The sequence below is a fragment of the Pleurodeles waltl genome, chromosome 2_2 (genome assembly GCF_031143425.1).
Source record: "Pleurodeles waltl isolate 20211129_DDA chromosome 2_2, aPleWal1.hap1.20221129, whole genome shotgun sequence".
Taxonomy (NCBI): domain Eukaryota; kingdom Metazoa; phylum Chordata; class Amphibia; order Caudata; family Salamandridae; genus Pleurodeles; species Pleurodeles waltl.
The window spans coordinates 1026103408-1026124844 of NC_090439.1; the positions used below are offsets into that span (position 1 = coordinate 1026103408).

At 47.3% G+C, this 21437-nt stretch overlaps 1 protein-coding gene across 1 annotated transcript in view; it reads right to left on the reverse strand.

Annotated features, from left to right (window-relative positions):
• LOC138278150 (extracellular calcium-sensing receptor-like) overlaps positions 1–21437 on the reverse strand; it is a 274452-nt gene that overhangs the window by 78493 nt on the left and 174522 nt on the right. Inside the window, exon 5 of the mRNA XM_069219244.1 lies at positions 16804–16927. Coding sequence (XP_069075345.1) covers positions 16804–16927 — 124 coding nt within the window. The remainder of the gene's footprint in view (positions 1–16803; positions 16928–21437) is intronic.

Genomic DNA, 21437 nt, shown 5'->3' on the forward strand with positions numbered 1-21437 from the left:
CATGATCTGTGTTCGTTTACGACAAACAAAATTAGCATTATGGATCGAAACAGTACAGTTGGGTACTCAGGGCAGGGTACATGTCTTTTCTATGCAGATGACTTTTCCGTACCAACAGATGTGAACTCCCTTACTCTGTTTGTAAGCTCCTCCTCCCAGCACATTTTTCAAACCTCTCTGAAACCCCATCTCACTAACACCTTCTAGTCCTCTCATGTGGCATTGCTGAGTCACCCTTTTGCACATGCACATCATGTTCTTTGCTAGGTACTGGTTTAATGCTTACTATTGTACTCTGTACGGCACTTAGGCGTGCATTTTTTATAAATAAAATAAAAATTCACTGAAAACAAAATATATGGCAGTAGAAAAATATTAATGAAAATTCATAAAAATTAATTTTATTTGAGGGTAATGTGGATCTGGGACTGATCTGAGTAAATTCCTGCAATGTTCTGGGAAATATTTACCCACTCAACAAAATAATGTATTAAACACCAAGTGCTTTCAGTATGCTACCTATGAGCTTTAAACAGATTTTATTTATTTTTCCAAAGACATGCAGCCTACCGGCCGACGATTCTTAACACAACAAATGTGTATAAAAGAAACATGTACACCTGCATACACCTGTACAATATGACCTGGCCCCACCACCTTTCTCAAACCTTCAATACAAAATATATCATTAAAAAAGCCTGAAGACCAGTTCACCCGAGTTATGTTCTCCACATTCTACTCTATGCCACAAACTGGCGTATTTTGTCATTTACATCATATCGTATAGGATGGACAGCGTCCAGAACTATACCTCTGTAGTCTGTCCATGTCTGCCATACCTTTGCGTGTTTCTGCGGACAACCCCCAGCTTTAAAAACTGCCTATTCCAGGCCCATACAATAGTCTAGACCACTCTTCTATACTGTCAGGGACAGGGGGGCACTGCCTTCCAACCCTTCATTATATCTTGCTTCACCAGAGTCAAGTCAAGGAACAGAAGAGATAGCTTGTATCGATTTCCCCCTAGCATGCTCGAGACTTGAAGAAGAATACGTTTCAGGTCCATCAGGATTGTCCAACCCAGAACCTCACCCCCACATGATGTCACACCTCTCCAAAAATGATTTCATATAGGACAGCCCCACACCATATGTAGGAATGTGTCCCCCTCCACCTCACACCTGAGACAAGCCGGGGAGGTGATAGCTGGAGCAGGGCTGTGATGACTACACTCCTAGGTGTGCCCACCGTCTCTGCCCAATCCTCATCCTCTAATGCTCCCACAGTGGCCTCCTTTGTCCGTTTGAGAGTCTCAAAGGTGTCAGTGTGATTAGAGACTAGCATCTGGTAAATTCGGTCACCCAAATTGCCCATAATTAGTTTGCCTTCCAAAGTATTACATTTGGGGAGGTCTGGTAGATCTGCAATATAAGGGGTTCGTGCGTGGTGGAGTTGCAAGTATCAATGGAATTGGCTATGGTGGAGTTGGTAGTCTGCTTGCAATATCGGAAATGATTTACAGACCGTCCCACTCATGATGGCACCCAATGTAGAAATGTATATCAGATCCCATTTTTGGAAACCCTTGAGTGTATCCACCTGTGGTAGCAAATGGCCATGCCACAGCGGTGCCAACTGTGTTAGTCTCCTCCACCGCCCCATTTGTTGAAGGGAGCGCCATCACTGTGTAATAAAAACACACGGTGCCAGTGGAAGACCGTCAAACCCACTTTTGCTGTATAAATGCGAGATGATTCGAGTGCCCCCAGGGTCCTACTACACACCATACAAGCAATCATTAATGACCAGAAGGTCCAACGCCAGATAGTAAGATTCAATGTCTGCAGCAGCTATGACCCCACAGCATGTTGTTTGAACTAATTTCCCAAGGGCGATGCAAGGGACACTGCCCGCCCAAAGGAAGCTGAATAGAGTTATTGTGTAGTCATTTTAGTTATAGCTCCATACATGTTATTTTAGCGAACTAGACCTGCCGCTCTGCACTTTAACCTAGATATAGTTTATTCAGCTTTGTTTTTTATTTCAACAATAGACACATTTGCGGTCTTGTTTTATTTCTCTCTATCTAGCTGTTCTTTGCCTAGATCAGCACTGTGTTCTTAAACAAGTCATTTCTTTCACTCTGTGCTTTTCTCAAGGTTGCAGTAAGATAGGTTGCTGGGAAAAGTGGTAACACTTTGGGGGTCATTACAACATTGGCGGTAAAAGCTGGTTACCGCCGTGCAGAAGACCGCCAACACACTGCTGCGGCCGCGGAATTCCGCCACAGCTATTATGACCCACATCTCGGAATCCAACAAAATGCAGACACCCACACAAGTCCGCCACACCAAAGGTCACTGATAAACTGGCGAAAACAAAACCTCCACCGTCATGCCAACAGAAATACGCCCACACTATAACGACCCACGAATCCACGCAGTGGTATTTCAACCGTGGTATTCCATTGGCGGTACACACCGCCGCGCTCAAAATACACACACTCTTACAAAACACTGCCACATTGGACAATTCGAAATACACACACCTGATACACATACACACACCACTCCCACACCCCCAATACAATATAAAACACACACCCACATCACCCACAAACCCCTATGACCACTATTACAGAGAGAAGGCCAGAGAGAGACACCACCATCCACAAACTAGCATCCACAGGCACAAAACACCATCACCCACACACTTCCACACACAAAACACCACACACCACTACACATCACCACACTTATCACCACACACACCACCCCACACATCACCTACACCTCCCCATGGCACGGCAAAGACACCCCAGGTTCTCGGAGGAGGGGCTCAGGGTCATGGTGGAGGAAATCGTCCGGGTAGAGCCACAGCTATTTGGATCACAGGTGCAGCACACCTCAATTGCAAGGAAGAAGGAGCTATGGCAAAGAATAGTCGACAGGGTCAGTGCAGTGGGACAACACCCAAGAAATCGGGAGGACATCAGGAAGAGGTGGAACGACCTACGGGGGAAGGTGCGTTCCGTGGTCTCCAGACAACACCTGGCGGTTCAGTGGACTGGCGGCAGACCCCCACCTCCTCCCCCACAACTAACAACATGGGAGGAGCAGTTCTTGGTGATTCTGCATCCTGAGGGCCTCGCAGGAGTCAGGGGAGGAATAGACTCTGGTAAGTCAAGCCTTTAACTACTATATCGCCCACCCTACCTGCATGCTATAACATGCCCCCACCCCATCACTCCAACTCCTCATAAATGTACCAATATCATAATCCACACATCGCAACACCAAGCCCTGCATGCAACACCAACACATGGACACCCATCACTAAAGCATGCCCACTGCACATACCCATACACCCCCCTAAACCATCATCACACAAGCCCCCACACAGGAATGCCAGCACTGGGGTACACGGTCACCCACCCATTGCACACCATGACACACACAGATGCAATATTCATGCCTTTACACCCCTGCAGGACCACTACCCAACATCATCAGACAGGAGGGTCCAGACATCTCCACTCCACCCACAGAAGAGGCCCACAGTGATGACAGCAGCTCTGTCCACCTGGATCTAGATGACCAGCCCAGACCATCATGGGCCTCGGGACAGTTGGTTCCCCTCACACAGGCACAAGCCACCACAGACCCTCCCCCCTCTGGAAACACCAGCACAGCACCCACCCAGCGGGCCCATACCTCCGTCCCCAGGACACGTCAATCAGCTGTGTGTCCACCACTACAGGGAACCCAGGATAACCCACCACCCCAACAACAACAGGGACCTGGGGGCAGTGGCAGTGGGCACACGGTCCAGGGGACGGAGGCCTAGGAACACAGGGGAACTGGGAGGGCTGCTGTGCGACAGGGGGCGGACAGGCCAAGGGAACCCACTCTCCACGAGACCCTCTCCTCCATCATGGGAGCATTCCACCACTCCCAGGAGACGATGGCAACAGCACTGGCCAAGTTTCAGGAGACCCAGCGCATGCAGGAGAAACAGTATTTGGGGTTCAGGGAGGAACTCAGAACCATCAGCTCTGCCCTGGGCACCATCGTAGGGGTGCTGAAGGAAGTACTGAACACAAGGAGGGACACTGTGGCACTCCAAGGGGACCCTGACACTAGCATGGACGATGAACTGCCCACCACCTCCGCCGGCGCTAGTGGACAGGAGGCCCCGCCACAGGACCACCACACCAGCACCCCACCCTCTGCAGATGGTGAACCACCCCGCAAATGGTCCCTGAGATCCAGGAACAAGATAGAGCACGATGCCAAGACCCCCGCCAAGAAAAAAGACCACCCTGATTGCCATCCTACTGTCCCACGTTGTCACCCTGTCCATATTGAAACTGCCCCAGCTCCACTTCCTATGCCCATATGGGCAATGCACCTGTGAGACTAATAGACTGGACTCTGCCATGGACACTCCTTCGCCATCACCCCTCACCATTTAACTTCCTCCTCCAATATTTTGTATTTAAATAAACATACCTAAAGCACAAAAAGGTCTGGAGTCTGTCTGTGATTTCGAAATAATGTATTTGCAATTACAGTGACAAAATGTTCATGAAATAGTAATGTCAACATACCTATGTCACACAGCTCCAGTCCATGAGGAATCTAAGCAGATGACACACGTTGGGACCCACACCTGTGAAACCGTAAGGGAAAGTGACAACTCAGTGACCATACACTGGGTGAAATCAACAGACAGGATAGAGGTAGAAGTGTAAAAGTACATGTAGTAGGCAGGAGCACCAGAAGTTGGCCAGTGCCCAGCGGGAGAGGGGGAAGACTCCAGCCACCCAAGCCGCTCCCAGGGGTCCCGGTGGGAGTGTGGACTCAGCTGTGACTCCTCCCAAGGTGGGGAAGGGCCAGAAGAAAGCCGGCAAGTCTGGGAGAAGCAGCACGGCGGAGAAGACCGCCATCATCCCCGCTGGCCAGGAGGGCCCCGCCAGCCCCATCGTCGCTGCCCAAGAAGCCGCCGCCAGCCCCATCATCGCTGCCCAGGAGTCCACCACCAGCCCCACCGTCGCTGGTCAGGAGTCAGCCGCCAGCCACAGCCCAGCTGCCCAGGAGGGCCGCCACAGCCCAGCTGCCCAGGAGGGCCCTGCCAGCCACAGCCCAGTTGCCCAGGAGGGCCCCGCCAGCCACAGCCCAGCTGCCCAGGAGGGCCTCACCAGCCACAGCCCAGCTGGGCAATGAAGGACCGCCAAGTCAAGCACCGCTGAACAGGGCAAAGACCGCCAAGTCAAGCACCGCTGAACAGGGCAAGCACTGCTGAACAGGGCAAGGACCGTCAAGTCAAGCACCACTGAACAGGGCAAGGAACGCTGAACAGGGCAAGGACCGCCAAGTCAAGCACCGCTGAACTGGGCAAGCACCGCTGAACAGGGCAAGGACCGCCAAGTCAAGCACCGCTGAACAGAGCAAGGACCGCTGAACAGGGCAAGGACTGCCAAGTCATGCACCGCTGAACAGGGCACGCATCGCTGAACAGGGCAAGGACCGCCAAGTCAAGCACCGCTAGCCCATGAGCGCCAGGGGCACTGACGCAACAGGGACCGTCACGGGGTGAGTGATGCACTCTGGGCACCAGTCCCCCTCCAGAACCAGTGGAGACATGCATCCACTACGTCTGTCCTTGGCAGGATGAAGCCCTCTGGGCACCAGTCCCCCTCCAGAACCAGTGGAGAAAGACATCCACTACGTCTGTCCTTGGAAGGATGAAGCACTCTGGGCACCAGTCCCCCTCCAGAACCAGTGGGGACATGCATCCACTACGTCTGTCCTTTGCAGGATGAAGCACTCTGGGTACCAGTCCCCCTCCAGAACCAGTGGAGAAAGACATCCACTACGTCTGTCCTTGGCAGGATGAAGCACTCTGGGCACCAGTCCCCCTCCAGAACCAGTGGAGAAAGACATCCACTACATCTGTCCTTGGCAGGATGAAGCACGCTGGGCACCAAGCCCCCTCCAGAACCAGTGGAGAATGTTATCCACTTGAGAGACTGTGGCTTTGCACTCCCCAGGATTGAACAGTGGGCAACCAACCCACTGTAGAGAGTTGAGAGACTGTGGCTTTGCACTCCCCAGGATTGAACAGTGGGCAAACCACCCACTGTAGAGAGTTGATAGACTGTGGCTTTGCACTCCCCAGAATTGAACAGTGGGCAAACCACCCACTGTAGAGAGTTGAGAGACTGTGGCTTTGCACTCCCCAGGATTGAACAGTGGGCAAACCACCCACTGTAGAGAGTTGAGAGACTGTGGCTTTGCACTCCCCAGGATTGAACAGTGGGCAAAATACCCACTGTAGAGACTTGAGAGACTGTGGCTTTGTACTCCCCAGGATTAAACAGTGGGCAACCCACCCACTGTAGAGACTTGAGAGACTGTGGCTTTGCACTCCCCAGGATACATCAATGGGCATGGAGGCCCCTCATGGATCTGGTGTCGTGCACTCATCCGGCTGAGGTGCCCCCCTTTCCCTTCCCCCTGAGGTGCCTGCTGTATTTCTATCTGATGCCCCTGCAGTGTTCTCTCTGTTTTGATCTGGTATCGTGTGTGGGCCTCGCCCATGCATTTTGGGCCCAGTGGTCCACGGATTATAAATGGTGCAATACCTGGACTACTAATCTTGGTGTATATTTTGCTAATAGTGTATATATGTATATATTTGCTTACTGATTTTTGATATATTACAATGGTTACACTCATTTCCTTTTGTCTTTGCATTCTTCTGGGGGGGTTGGGGTGTGTGACTGTAATGTCTAGATATGCATTGGTGTGTGTGTTGTAGTGGGTGAGGGTGGGGGTGGGGGTGTTGCGTGTGTGTGTCCCTGTTTTTTGCCTCCCCCCTCCCCTGTGTCGTAGGTGCAGTACTCACTGTGGTCTTCGCCACCAGTGTTGGTGCTCCTGGTACAGGAGCAGGAAGACTATCGCAGGGAGAATATGGAGTTCCGGCTCCATGGTGTCCTCCTTCCTCGTAGAGTGTGTAGAGGTGAGCGTTTTCCCTTCGGGATTCCTGTTTCCGCTGTGTTTTTATCTGCGGTGAATCCGCCCCGGAAAAGGTTGCGAATTGGCCTGTCATAATAGTGTGGGTGGTGCATGGTCCTCCGCCTGTCTGTTGGCGGTGTCTGCCACGGTCGTAATTGCAAACTTTTTACCACCGCTTTAATACCGTCCTCCAGGGCTGTAATGACTACCTTTGTCTCTAGTGTTCATAGAAACATACACATCCTTTCTTGGAACATCAGCTGTTTTATCATAAAAACACTACTTTAGAGGGAGATTCCAGCCAGATGACCACAACTGTATGCTGATTGCTGAGTGCTTAGCTGCAGCTGCTTATGTAGACTACAGCCCTCTTGCTCAGGTATGAGGGATAATGTCTTCCTAGGGGAACCAGAAGGGCAGAACTAGAGCTTAACATGCTGTGCTCTATAATAGCCTAGGTAGGAATTATTTTAATGATTCTAGTGTCAAAATGGTAGCGTTATTTTTCTGCTTCACTCTCCTCGTCACAATTTGAATCCTGTCATGCTTCTTCGTCCTAGTTATTGCAGTACATGTTTTATTATCTAAGATGCAATTGCTTCAATAAAAGCTTATTGGAATATATACTGCCTCTGATTGTCCTTGTATATGTGAGACTAATTTAACTAAAAGAAACGGATATGATGTGAGTGACCACGATTTCCCTGAAGAATTAATTGTGTCATGCGCTCGGCTGCCCAATCATCCCTGCTCTTGGGTGGAGATGAGGCACTGCTAGTTAGCCGGAGAAAAACCTGGATTAGGCCGACAGGTGTCACCTGTAGTGCGTTCAAACTCAGTCCCCCACAGCGCAAGTGATTCTGCCACCCAAATCTAGTAGTCTCATTAGGATAAAACAGAGTTAATGGATCGAAACCATTGTCGGGGGCTTGCATATGGAAAATTCTGTAGTTGGTATAATAGCCTGGGTAGCAATACCATTTTAGAAAATGGCAGACTTACTCATCAAGGAACTAGGTAGGACTGACCACACGGATACATCTTCTTTGAGGCGCGATAGAACAGGGCCTCCGTTGTGGGCTCATGCCAATGTTTGTGAGGGGATATGACTACCCCCAAATATTTGAGACCACCCATGGCAATTTGTAGCCCTGATGCCCAGTCAAGGTCTTGTGGATACTCGCCCACCGGGAGCACAGAGGATTTTAAGTTGTTTAAGCATAGTCCCAAGGATTCACCAAAAATGTGCATGATTTGTCAAATTTGCAGCCCTGAGGCTGCAGTGGAGGTTAGAAATAAAGGACATCATCCGGGTATAATGCTATTTAATCCGAAGGACCATCCTCCCACTCGAACCCGTGGACTTGGGCATCCATCCTCACCCACACCACCAGGGGATTTATAGCTAGAGCAAACAATAAAGGAGACAAAGGGCACCTCTGCCTTGACTCCAGTCTGATTCGAATGGGGTCAGAGCTCACCCCGCCACCTTCACTGTTGCTGTCAGATCAGCACACAGTAACCTGACAAAGGATACACATGTAGGGCCACAATTGAGGCAACAGAGGAGCGCAAACAGGTAGACCCAACTGACAGAGTCAAAGGCTTTGTCATGTTGGCTAGAAGGACCGCTACACCACCTCTATCCTGTCTGGCAAGACCAAAGCATTGCATACAAGTTGAATACTGTGTTGGGTGACACAACCAGGCATAAATACAGGTTGGTCCGGATGGCCCAAGTCTAAGATGATGCGCAGCAGCCTTTTTGCCAATGCCTTCACGAAGATCTTCACCTCAAGATTTAAGAGGGAGACAGGGTGATAGGAAGAATGCTCCTCCACCGGCCAACCAGGTTTGGGGAACACCACAAACTCAGCATGATGCCAGTCGGGAGGCAGGTAGCAATGTCAGCTGCAGCCTGGATCACCCCCAAAATATGTTCCTGGAGTTTTTGCATGAAGGTCTTATCAAATTCACAAGGGAATCCATTGGGCCGGGAGACTTCCCTGGGTGTAGCCCTGAAAAGGCCAATAAGAGGTCCTCTCCCATGAGAGCATAATCTGAGGTGTTGCGGTCCAAAGGGGAAAGAGTTTTAAGTGGGATCTCTGTCATGAAATCCTCCAATTGTTTCCCAGGCAGTGCCTCCCGCTGAGCATAAATATTCTGGAAGTATGCTGCAAAACTGCATGCCACTACCTTAGAGTCAGTAAGCAGCATACCTGCTGTGTCGTGCACAAGAGGGAGGGACGGGGGATCCGGAGACCCTGGCACAGCATATGTAACATTTTACTGGACTTAACGCCCTATTAATAGATGCAGCTTATGGTCACCTGTCATGTAGGCCTAGACTCTTCCAGGATGGTCTGTTGATGTTATTGCAGCAAGAGGCCTAGCTGCCTACATGCCTGTTGCTTATCCACCAGGCAACCCCGTATCTCTAAATCTGCCATTCGGGTCTCTAGGTCCACCAGGTCCTGTGCCCGGTGTCGCCGCAGACCTGTAGAGAATCTAATTTTAGCCCCCTGGAGTGTGGGCCTCCCACAACATCACCCTTGACATTACTATGCTGGTATTAACTGTAAAATATTCCTCTATGGAGCTCTCCATATGAAGTCTATAGTCTGGGTTCTGCCATCAGAAAACCGGATGCTGATGACCCACACAGAGATGAATACTCACTGGGGAGTGATCCAAGAGCCTCTGTGCCAGAACAGAGATATCTGAGATTCTGTGTAAATATGTATGTGAGATCAGGAAGTAGTCTAAGCCGGAGAAGTCCTGCCCTGAGGAGATAAAGGTAAAGGAGATAAACCCCCCTCTACATCCACCAGGCCTAGAGCTGACACAAATGAGGGCAGAGAAGTTTTACTTTGACTTTGTGATGAACCGAGTGGATGACACCTATCGGAGGAGTGGTCCATAACACTATTCCCAACCCCCAATCACTGTATGACCCTCAGGAAGTTCTCCCTAGAACCTAGCAACCAATTCAATGAAAATCTGGTTGAGTGGGGGAGGGGTGTACATGCTTAGGAATGTGAGGAGGTCCCCATATACTGTGCCAGTCACTGCAGTATATCGACCCTGATGATCCACCCATGTCCTCAGGTGGAACGGGACTTGGGACTTGGTTCCTAATTAAGATAGATGTACCCCTAGATCTCCTTGTGATTCTGGAGTGATACGCCTGTTTTAACCTAAAGGAGGCAAGACAAGGGACTTTATTACCCATGAGGTGAGTCTCCTGCAATAAGAAGACATCTGCCCCCACTCTTTTAGCATGTTTCAAGGCAGGGCTTTGACCTATTCTAGGATACCACCTGTACTAGGTCCAGTGTGCCAGCTGTATTAGGGACACTCATGGTACGTTAGGGAGGGAGGTTCAACAGCCTGCCCCCGAGCTTCAGAGGCCTCAACCCATCTGCCAGGACTTTTCCATTGCTTCTGGAGTGCCTTCATGTGGAACAAGACCTGCTGTATTTTTAATGGTTTTTATTATGTCTGTTCCTGTCGATCAGTCTGTGAGGAGTCAGAGTCCATATGTGGGGAGTGTTCGGTTTCAGGTGAATACGTTCATCAGTCCACTGGAAGAGCTCCTTTGGTGTCTCAAAAAAGAGAGTCTTTGAACAGTAGATGAACCTCAACTTCGCCGGGTAGAGCGGCATATACTGGATGTTCAGCGCACAGAGGTGTTGTTTTACAGCCAGTAAGGAGTGCCATTGTAGTTGTATCATCCTGGTATAATGAGGAACTATCATAATGGTGTGCGATAGATAAGAGATCTTATCCTGAAACCTGGCATCTTAGAGAACAGGATCTCTGTGATTATAATTGAGGAGCCTTGCAATGACCGGGAGGACCAGGCCCCTGGTGGAGGGCACCGAACCAGCCTCCTATGGGCCCACTCAATAAAGAAGCACTGGACCTCCAGAGACATGAGGGAGTGAAGCCATTGGTCCAGAAAACGATCCATCGAGGGGCCCTCAGAACCCTCTAGAAAACCCATGAACCATAGGTTGTTTCGGGGGGCCCTGCCCTTGGCATTCTCCACCCTCGCTGCCAGGTCCCTCGTCACAGCATTGAGTTTGGTCACTGTCTGCTGCAGGATATTTAATGAGTCCTCCATCCCAGACACCCTATTCTCTGCCTCCATGATATGCTCGACTGCTTTTCGGAGGTCTTGGCAAAGCTGATTGACATCCACGCCAACTGCTCCAATTTTAGCATTCAGAATGTCACTTGATTGCCTAATGGCCCCCAGAACGGTAGCATTGTCTGGTATTGCACCCTCTTGTCCCTGTTATGGAGGCCGACCCTTTGGGCTGTGCGTATTTGTCCAAAGAACTCTTTTTGGCACACAGGGGAGCTTTGTCTTTAACCATGTTGATGGGTACAAAGTGAGATATCACTATTTAGTCTCTGCAGTGTGCAAGTCTCTGCCAGCCCTCCACAACGGCCTGGCATGTGGAGTAGCACAAGCAGTCAGCCCACCAGAGTTCTCCTTAGGCAGCAGCCAGACAGATGCACCTCGTAGGCCCCACCACGCAGACCATGAACCTCAGGATCAATGTGAAAGGGAAGCACCACTGCAAGCCTCACAGGTAACTAACCCAGCCGCCTCTGCATTCAATGCCTCCTTCCAGCAGAACCCTGGTACCTGCCGTAGGTGGACATGACAGTATTTGGGCGGTATTGTAGATGCCAGTCCAGAGGCGGGGCCACATGGGCTTTATGCGAATGAAGTTGGCCCCAGAACAACATTGGACGCCCCTCCAGGGATGTGGCCTGTTATGATGTGTCTGTCCCCCACAGCGGTGACAACCTTACTTCCCTAACATGGTGAAGGGGGAGGAGAGAAACGTGGGGAGGATAAAGATGGGTGGATTGTGGCCCCCCGCAGTATACCCCTTAGTACTGGTCCCCAGCACTAGCACACTTCAGGCTCCATGGCCCAAGACACCTGGGCAGGAGCCAAACTTCTAGCAACTGTGTTTTTAGGGGGTCCGCACTCACCTGCAATCACTGTTGCCCAACTCCTAGGTCACTGCATATGATTTGCATTACCTGCTGTGGGCCACATCTGCTACTTCTAATATGCCTGGTCAAGGCTGCTGCATCCACTCCGATCACCAGCCCCAGTGCAGGGACCAGGAGCATCCCTTACACCCCACCACTTGTCCGACTATCGTCCAGTGGGGGGTGCAGGATATAGAGGGAGGAAGATTGCAGTCTGAAGCATGAGAAAAAGAGGGGGGCCCATGTAGCACCCCCACCACTCACCTCTGCTGCCCTAAACAAGTCCAGGAGTGCTGTCTCTTCAGTCGCTTGGGCACTGGCTGGTAGCACTGGAATCCACACAACACAAGCCTCCTACGGTCACAGCTCTCAATTGTTTGTAAGCGCACTCGCCCACAGCCGGCCTGCCCCCCACAAAGCACCCTTGACTAGAGGGATGGGTCCCACGGCGCTATGGGGCCAAGACATAGTTGGGGGGAGAGAATATGTTCAGGTACAGCCCTGGTAGTAAGAGCCTCCGCCACACCAACCATGACATCCCCAAGGCCGTGACAGCGCTCCCCGCCACCGCCCGACCTGCTCCTCTTCAGCCACACATGCAGCGGCCGTTGATCCAGGTAATAGCCTGCTACCCTGACTCAGTAGCTCAGGGAGGACCTATCTTGTAGCCTGCAGTCATCTCCCCCTGATCTCAAACAGGTTTTGTGTCGGATTCATGGTCACCGCACAGAGCAAATTCATTGTGCGGCCACCATGTTCGGCTTCCAAGCCACGCTCCCTCAACTATGAGCTTTATATCAGATAATGATCGAAGTTATCAACTGATCCTTGTACAAAGCTTGCCAAATGCTTGCCAGTCACTTGAAATTAAATACAGTACGCACCATGTATTCTTGAGTGCCGCAACATTCTTTTTATTTGTAAACTCTGTTAGGAACTGGTATTAGATTCTCAGCATATATTTGAAGTAAAAGTCTTCAGAAAGGATATTGGATCCTGATTGTGAAATCAAACCGAGGATATTTGAGTGTCAAAAAGGGCCCTATTTACAGCTCTGTGGATATGAGGTATACGCCAAAAAGTGGCCATATTGATGTCAATGGCAGACGAGACATCTACCATTTCTTGTCAGATGTAAGGCTTTTGCAAACTCTAAGTAAGACCTTTAGTCTCCATGATTGGTTATATTGCTATCTACCACTCAAGGTTAGTATCGGGCATGTCATATTAGGAGCTGCAGGGATAGGAACCCATTTCCATGTGCTCGTTGAATTTATTTAGCCCTTTACATTCTAAAGGTTTTTGCTTGTGCAGTGCCTAAATTGGTTGCTGCCAGCACTGGTCGTTGGTATCTAACTTAAATGTTTGTGGCACAGCGATGTAACCAGCATAAAACTGAAGTAGTGTATAATTATCTAAACCTGTAGCAGTGCCTTAACTATAGTACTTTACTCAGATCAGGAGGTGTACCTGAGGCTAACTGTTCTGCACACTTGCAGCAAAAGAGCAACATATTTTATTATTCCATTTCTAATGGGTGCTCCCTAAGGAGAGGCTGGGCCAGTCACTCTCAGAAGCAACTCAATTGTCAATAAACAAGCACTTCAAAAAGAAAGGGAAGTAACTACTTCTGTGCAAAACAAATTGTAACATAAATATTATTGTGATCAAGCTTAGGGTTGGTGACCATGTCTCAAAGAGCAATACCTCCTCCATCGTATAGTTACCTCTCAGGATGATTACAATTCAGTTGAAGTGAGCCCTACCAAGATGCTCAGCAACTATCATAAGAAGAATACACATGCACACAAACACATACGTGTGTAGCTGGATATGAGGTTTATGCATATATGTATGTGTATAGATATAGATATATACTTATATTCACGTACTTATGAACAGAGGGAGATGTGAACAGAGGATGGTGCAGACAGCTGTGATCAGAGGAAGGTGATTGGAGATGTGAACAGAGGAGCAAGGAGGAAGGAAATACACCAAGGCATTAAATCTACAATATGAACAAAGGCATTCACTTAAATAGCCAAATGGCAGGAAATGGGGAAAACAAAAAATGATGGCTGAAATAAATTAATTTAACTCAGGACGGGTACTTATTCTGTTGTGTTTTTTTCACATTGCCCCAGTAAAGATACGGGCCAAGTCTATCTTGATGTCCCTCCGAAAGAGGCAGTCCAGCATCACATGCTATGCCACATCCACTCTGCAAAACATCACGACCAACTACGGACATGTTTCAGCGATATTGGGTGTCATCAGTGAGATGCAGCTTGAGTCCTCTGGCACAAGGAGAGGAGATGCACATATTTCAGCGAAAGTGGCACAACTAAATAGAGTAAGACTGATCTCAGGAATATCATAAATCACCCTTCACAGAAAGGTTGATAATGCCTGGCCCATCATATTGGAGCAGCAAAAGAAAAACCATTAGTAATTAAAATATGCATGAGACACAATGAGATAATCACAGTGTAACAGTACTGAGAGACCTGAAGACCTGATGTAAAGTTTGGTGGAGGGGGTTACTCTGTCACAAATGTGACAGATATCCCATCTGTTGCACTACAATTCCATTACAGTTTATCAACATTGTAATACGGCGGCCAGGATATCTGTCACATTTGTGACAGAGTAACCCCTATGCCAAACTCTAAGTCAGGCCCTAAGTATAGTTTAGGTGTCGGAGAAAGTATGCAAATAATCAGATGACATGGACAGTGGATCAATTATCTTTTGCTCATGTCTAGTTATCAAGATAAGAACAGAAGCGTAATGACAGAACAGATTTTGTTGGTGGTTCTTGGATCTAGGCAGTTTTCTTTCAGCATATCGTGGATCTGTGTTAGACCTGACAGCATTAGGATGGTTTTCCCTCCAAATTTGTGCCTACCTCCTCCACTTTTCTGACCTTGGTTTTTCTGGTATAGGACTCTGGGCACTTTACCACTGCTAAACAGTGCTAAAGTGCTTGTGCTCTCTCCTCTAAACATGGTAACATTGGTTCATCCCCAATTGGCATATATAGTTGACTTATAAGTATCTAGTGAAGTGGTACTACATGTACTATTGGCCTGTGAATTAAATGCTACTATTGGGCCTGCAGAATTGATTGAACCACCCACTTAAGTAGCTCCCCATCCATGGCCCAGGCCTGCCATTGCAGAGCCTCTGTGTGCAGTTTTTACATTGCCATTATGATCTGGCAAAATAACCCTTTTACCAGGTCCATGCCATCACTTTGTATTCATATGTCACCCCAAAGGTAAGCCCTGAACAACCCAGAGGGCAGGGTGCAATCTATGTAAAAGGCAAGACATGCACTTTTAAGTTTTACAAGTCCTGGTAGTGAAAAACTCTCAAATTTGTTTTTTACTACTGCAAGGCTTACCTCTCCCATAGGATAACATTGGGAATTACTTTATTACTCTTTATAAGTGTAATTCCCAATTGGAAAGAGATAAACCCTTCAAGCCCAGCGTCTCTGGTATCACAATTTAAAGTCCAAACTTATGGTGGAGTCAGATATTAAACTGCAATTCTGAAAATGCCACTTTTAGAAAAGTAGCATTTTCCTACTTTATCCATTTGGTGCCTGCAGCCTGTCTCTGTTCACATGTCTGGGGTAGTTGGCAGTTGGGCATTGTGCATTCCTCCTGGAGAGCCGCACACAATGGTAGCTTAGGGGTGACTTGATGGGCCATCCGGGACAGGATGGGAGGGAGGTCGTGGACCCAGCCTCACTTACACCTGAATAGGCAGTATCCTGTTCCTACATAAAGGGCTTCATACCCCACCCTATAATGAGTCTAAAGCCAGGGCAGGAAGGGAGGACCTCTGTACACTTCAAAGGCAGTGTTTGAAGCCTCCTCCATTTCAAAGTCACTGTACTTTAGACACCATTCCATCATAGTCAACCTGACCTTTTGACTTTGTCCGAGTCCGGCGCCACTAGATATCCAGAGTTGGAGCTTTATGTTTCTTACTGCTGTTTTTGTTAAAAAATGTGAAATTCAATATCTGTAGTTCTACTTATTGCATTGTTGCCATTTTGGTCTGTTTTTATTTATTAAGTCATGTTAAGCTTCATTTCCCCAACTTGGTTTGGAATCTTTTTGTGAGGTGTTTTCCCTGTTTTACTATATATATATATATATATATATATATATATATATATATATATATATATATATATATATATAATGTATTTTAATTAACATTAACTTTGTTCTCCTATATGTAAAGCTTCTGAACCTAATAAACTTGTTGATAACACATAGCCCTGAGTTTGGCAAAAGTAGTAGCTGTTATCAGAAGTGCTGTTAAACAAGATTCAAGGCAAACACAGTATAGAAGAAGTTATTATTAGTATGTTGTAAGCAGTGGAATTATTGATTGCCCTTAGTTGGTAGATGTTTTTGCGCGGTATTTGACTTTGTATATCTTCAGTGACCTATAACTTTGACCTGAAAGAAGTGCACCCATGGGCAGCACTTTTCAATGCACTATTATTTTAATATTCTGATTGGGAAACTTCGAAAATTGATCATAGTGTATAGGATTCCTTGAGTAACTGTCTGGGTCAGTCTTGATTACCAGGTAAGTAGTAATCAGGACTGACCCAAGACATACACACAATGTTTCAAGAATTATGATCAGCCTGCCAAATACTTTCTTAATCCTCCCTTGATTCCTCAGGCTTGCTCTAGGGTACTTTATGCCCTATGTCATGTATGTCTTACAATGAACCTACCAGTTTGATTGGAGATCTCGCCCTCAGAGCACATGATACAGTCAAAGCAGCAAATTGGCAGTCCAGGCCGTGTCACCCTTCTATGTCCTGGGCGGCATGGATCACTGCATTTCGACTGTGGGATCTAAAAAACATTTTTGGTACAATGAAACCTCACAAACCTCAGAAATAAAACATTATTTTCTGCATGATATCAAAGGTCATAAAGGATAACGCTTTCAATTATTCTGGTTTGTTTAATTTGTTTTGGTATTGTTCCTTACATACTCTTTAAAAACAGCTTTTATACAATTCTTTGGATGCACCCTCTTGGTTTAGTGCAAGAAGCAGTATCTGAAGTAGAACTCATCTGTGGTGTAAGGGTGTTCCAAACAGTCTATGCAGACATGACAGTAGTACTATATGTCATTATCTATCCCTTCTTCATGCATAGATGCATGTCTCATTCCACTCTTTCATCGCACATCAATCACCAAGCGTTACCTTCACAGTACAGCTATAAATGAGATGCAACACAGCAGCACCTGCTAATAGAAACATCATAAGAGAAATTGAATAACTTCAGGGCCATTGTAGTCATTGCTATCCTCAGTTTCATTAGATTCACACTGTCAAGGAGAAAGCTAGAGGTGTCATAGACCCTAGAAAAAGATACTCCATTGGATACATAGGGGGTCATTCTGACTCCCGCCGGCCGCGGTAACCGCAGGGGCGGCGGGAGTCGGCGAATGACCGCACTGCGGTCAAATGACCGCTGCGGCAATTCTGCCTTTCCCGCTGGGCTGGCGGGCGACCGCCAGAAGGCCACCCGCCAGCCCAGCGGGAAAGCGCCTTCAACGAGGAAGCCGGCTCCAAATGGAGCCGGCGGAGTTGAAGGCGTGCGACGGGTGCAGTGGCACCCGTCGCAATTTTCAGTGTCTGCTTGGCAGACACTGAAAATCTTAGTGAGGCCCTGTTAGGGGGCCCCTGCAGTGCCCATGCCATTGGCATGGGCACTGCAGGGGCCCCCAGGGGCCCCACGACACCCGTTACTGCCAGCCAGGTTCTGGCGGTCAAAACCGCCAGAACCAGGCTGGCGGTAAGGGGGTCGGAATCCCCATGGCGGACATGCCTGCAGGCCGCCATGGAGGATTTCTCAGGCCAGGGGAAAACCGGCGGGAAACCGCTGGTTTCCCTTTTCTGACCGCGGCTTTACCGCCGCGGTCAGAATTGGCCTGGATGCACCGCCAGCCTGTTGGCGGTGCATCCGCGGTCCCCGGCCCTGGCGGTCCATGACCGCCAGGGTCGGAATGTCCCCCATAGTGATAATTCATTAATGTACACACACAAGAATAAAGCAAGAACACAGGCAATGTGCCAGCCTCGGTTCTGAAGATCCATATAGTTTGCAAAGTGCATACAATCACAGAACAAATGATAACGTGAAATAATCTATACATTTATCTTACTACACCAGCACGTCTTCAGGCAAAGACCAGGTATCTGCATGCTTCTGTGGTAGCATGAATGCACACTGTGTATGAATGAAAAAGGGGGCTAAAACATGGTAAGCGTGGCCCATAGTTGTGATTCTTTGTTGCAGGTAAGCTGAATATTCAGTGTAGGGAAGATGAGATTTAAATACAACATTTTGTTCCAGTGGATACTACAACAAACTATGCCCCAACAGCACCATTTTCCCATGTGTGGTCATAGTGATTTAGCAGGGGTTAATGTCTCCAGAATGGGTTACATTTTCCAGACATATACGGATACGAATGAACGAAGTCAGTTCCAGAGTCATGGCATATTTGGACAATAATATCAGCATTCATCTGTCAAATTTCCTCTCAGTACTCTTCATAATATTTGCACTGTACCAAAGATATTTTCTCTATGGAGTTTGAATGTTGTTACCTCTGTGGGGAGCCTATCTTGTCATCTAAGCTTTTCTGGATTATTTCTGTTGTACCCACATGCCTTCGACTATTTTTGATGCTTGGAAAGTTGTGGGCACCTGTCACCCTTTGAATGTGCTCTGTATTCCTCAAGATGTTTCCACCAATGTCAGCCATTTTGAGCAGGGTTGGATGCACGTGATAGCGTAATATTGTGACACTCTTTATTGCACAGGACCCTAGAACCAATCCCGTAATCTGTGAGTCAGCTAGCGCCATGCAGATGAGCATGCATGCATCTCCAGTCTGAGGGATTGTGTGCTAATGGAGACCATGGAGCTGGAATGGGTGCGTCACTTCAATGTTTTTGACTGTTTGTCATTTGGGTCTTGACAAGCCACCAAAGAGGGCAGGAATTTATCCCTCAGAGTCCAAAAGGAGGACACTCCACATCTACAGTAAATGTGACTAGGGCATCTGTGGACCAACATAGATAACCAAAATGAGAATTTGTGGTATTTGGGGTCTTACAGCACTATTAGAAAACTCTCAGAGAATATCTTTTTGGTGGAACAAACAGATATCAGAGAAGAAGCCACAAACAAAATTAAAAAAACGGGGCTGACAACTAATGTGACATTTTCAAAATACTGTATGTCAGGACAATAGTGCAGTCTTAAAAATGTGATCCTGTATTTCGAGTTCATGTTCCATCAACTGTGAATATGAATTTGAAATACAGGATCACTTTTTGTAAAACTGCACTATTGTCCTAATATACTGGCTTTGAAGATTTCACAAGAACTTGTCAAGTGAGAGTGCTGGGCGTCCTAACCCTATTGGAAGGGGAAGACATGAGATGGATTTGTTTAAATATTTTCAACTGAGAAGTTTTCTAAGAGAATCTCAGCCCCATTTGACAATAGCAAAGTGTTCCGGCGTCCCACTGAATATTAATGAAAGACATAAGATGGAGGAGGAAAACCTATGGTTGGTCACACAAGAGGTAAGCCTTGACCACGGTGGCAACAGTTAGAAACAGACACTTCACAATTCACCTGCTTCTGGACATGTGTCAGGCCACACAAAATAGAACAGTGTCAAGATATTAAAATAGACTCCAGATTGAAAAGCTCGCGAAAACGATTGAGCCCTGTAAAATTGCTAGTCATCAGAACTGGGGTGATCTCCAGCCCAGCCAGAGGAAGAAGAAGACTTTATAAAGGTAACGCAGGGTGACTCCAGCCTGGATGGTCACGGTTCTACTAGTTAATATTTTTACAGTGCAAGTACTCTTGTTTGAGGAGGGCATCAATGTAATTCTGATAGTATGATACCATTCAACAGCACAGGAGGAGTTAATACTATGTTTTCTTTTGACATCGTCTAATAACAAGTTACGTTGGGAGGTTGCTAATGCTGTGTACATCCTTTGCTCATTTTATCTCTTTCTTTCATGCTGTAGCAGTGGGGAAGAATATTTACCGAACTTACTTCTACACTGCACTTTCAGGTATCAATAGAAATTCTAGCACACTAGTATATAATATATAGTTACATTACACTTCTTTGGAATGGTTACACTGTGTGTTGAATGTACATTTTTTCTGAGTGAATACAAATTTATTTTCAAATGCAAAATTTGCAAAGTTACTTATTTTAGGTTTTGTTTTTGGCCCGGATTAAGTGAGTGCAAGAGATATTTCACTGTTGTAACACCTCTTCCTTTTAACGACCCTATCTAACTCATTTGCTCTCAAGCTTCACAATAACACAGAATAGTCAGGAGACTGGCTAGGTATCTTGGGCTTGCAGCAGTTGAAAGCCTAACCATCACAGAGTTTTATTCAAGAGGTTTTGAATCCCAGATCATCTGTCCCCTCTGTGGATGAACCTGCCACTGTGCCAGCAGAAAGTGCTTGAATGCCTTTCAGCCGGGCTGTACTAATTCAAGTGAGTGGTTGCAGATTGTAGACTTTCATGATGGAGAGTTTTGGTATCACCAAGCACTAGTACCGAAGAGGAACATCACTACTCTGTGATAAAAGTGGATATGCAGTGTGTGGAGACATTTAGCAGACTGAATTAAGATCATCTATCATTGGCATGCGTGGACCACTGATATTTCACAAATAGAACCAGTTTGGAAGAAGAAGAAAGACATCTCTGCCTGTTGAACTAGAATAGTGACTGCCAGAAACACACTAATAGAGCTGCCCCTACCTCTACCAGGATCCTTACTCTGTATGGACTTGATTCCAAGATACTTGGGTACCTTAACCATACACAAGGATATTTCAGTCAACACTTCTGGTGAGAGCTGCCTGCCTGGTAGAGTCCTTGTCTGAGGGGATTCTGAAGAAAAGAAGATTAGAAATAAACCAGAACCAGATGTCTGCCCGATAGTTAATAGGATCTCAATGAAAAGATGAACCAAAGTAAGACCTTTTTTTTGCAAACATTTGCCTGTTTTGCATGATAGGCATTTGAAAGAATCAAAAGACGAGAGTAAAGCAGAAATATCCATATGGCCAAGAGATGACCTTGTTAGAGTTCCTCACTACCCCTTCCCACTATGAGCATTTCTTATCACACAGAAAACAACTCCACAAGCATCGCATCCAGGCAGCCTCATATAACCTGTGCCTTGGCCCCATTCCCAAAAAACATTAGATTTGAATGCAGAGATCTTCACCCCAGACTAATTTCTCCACATCTAAGTACAGCAGGCCATCCTCAATCCCACAGACAACTTTT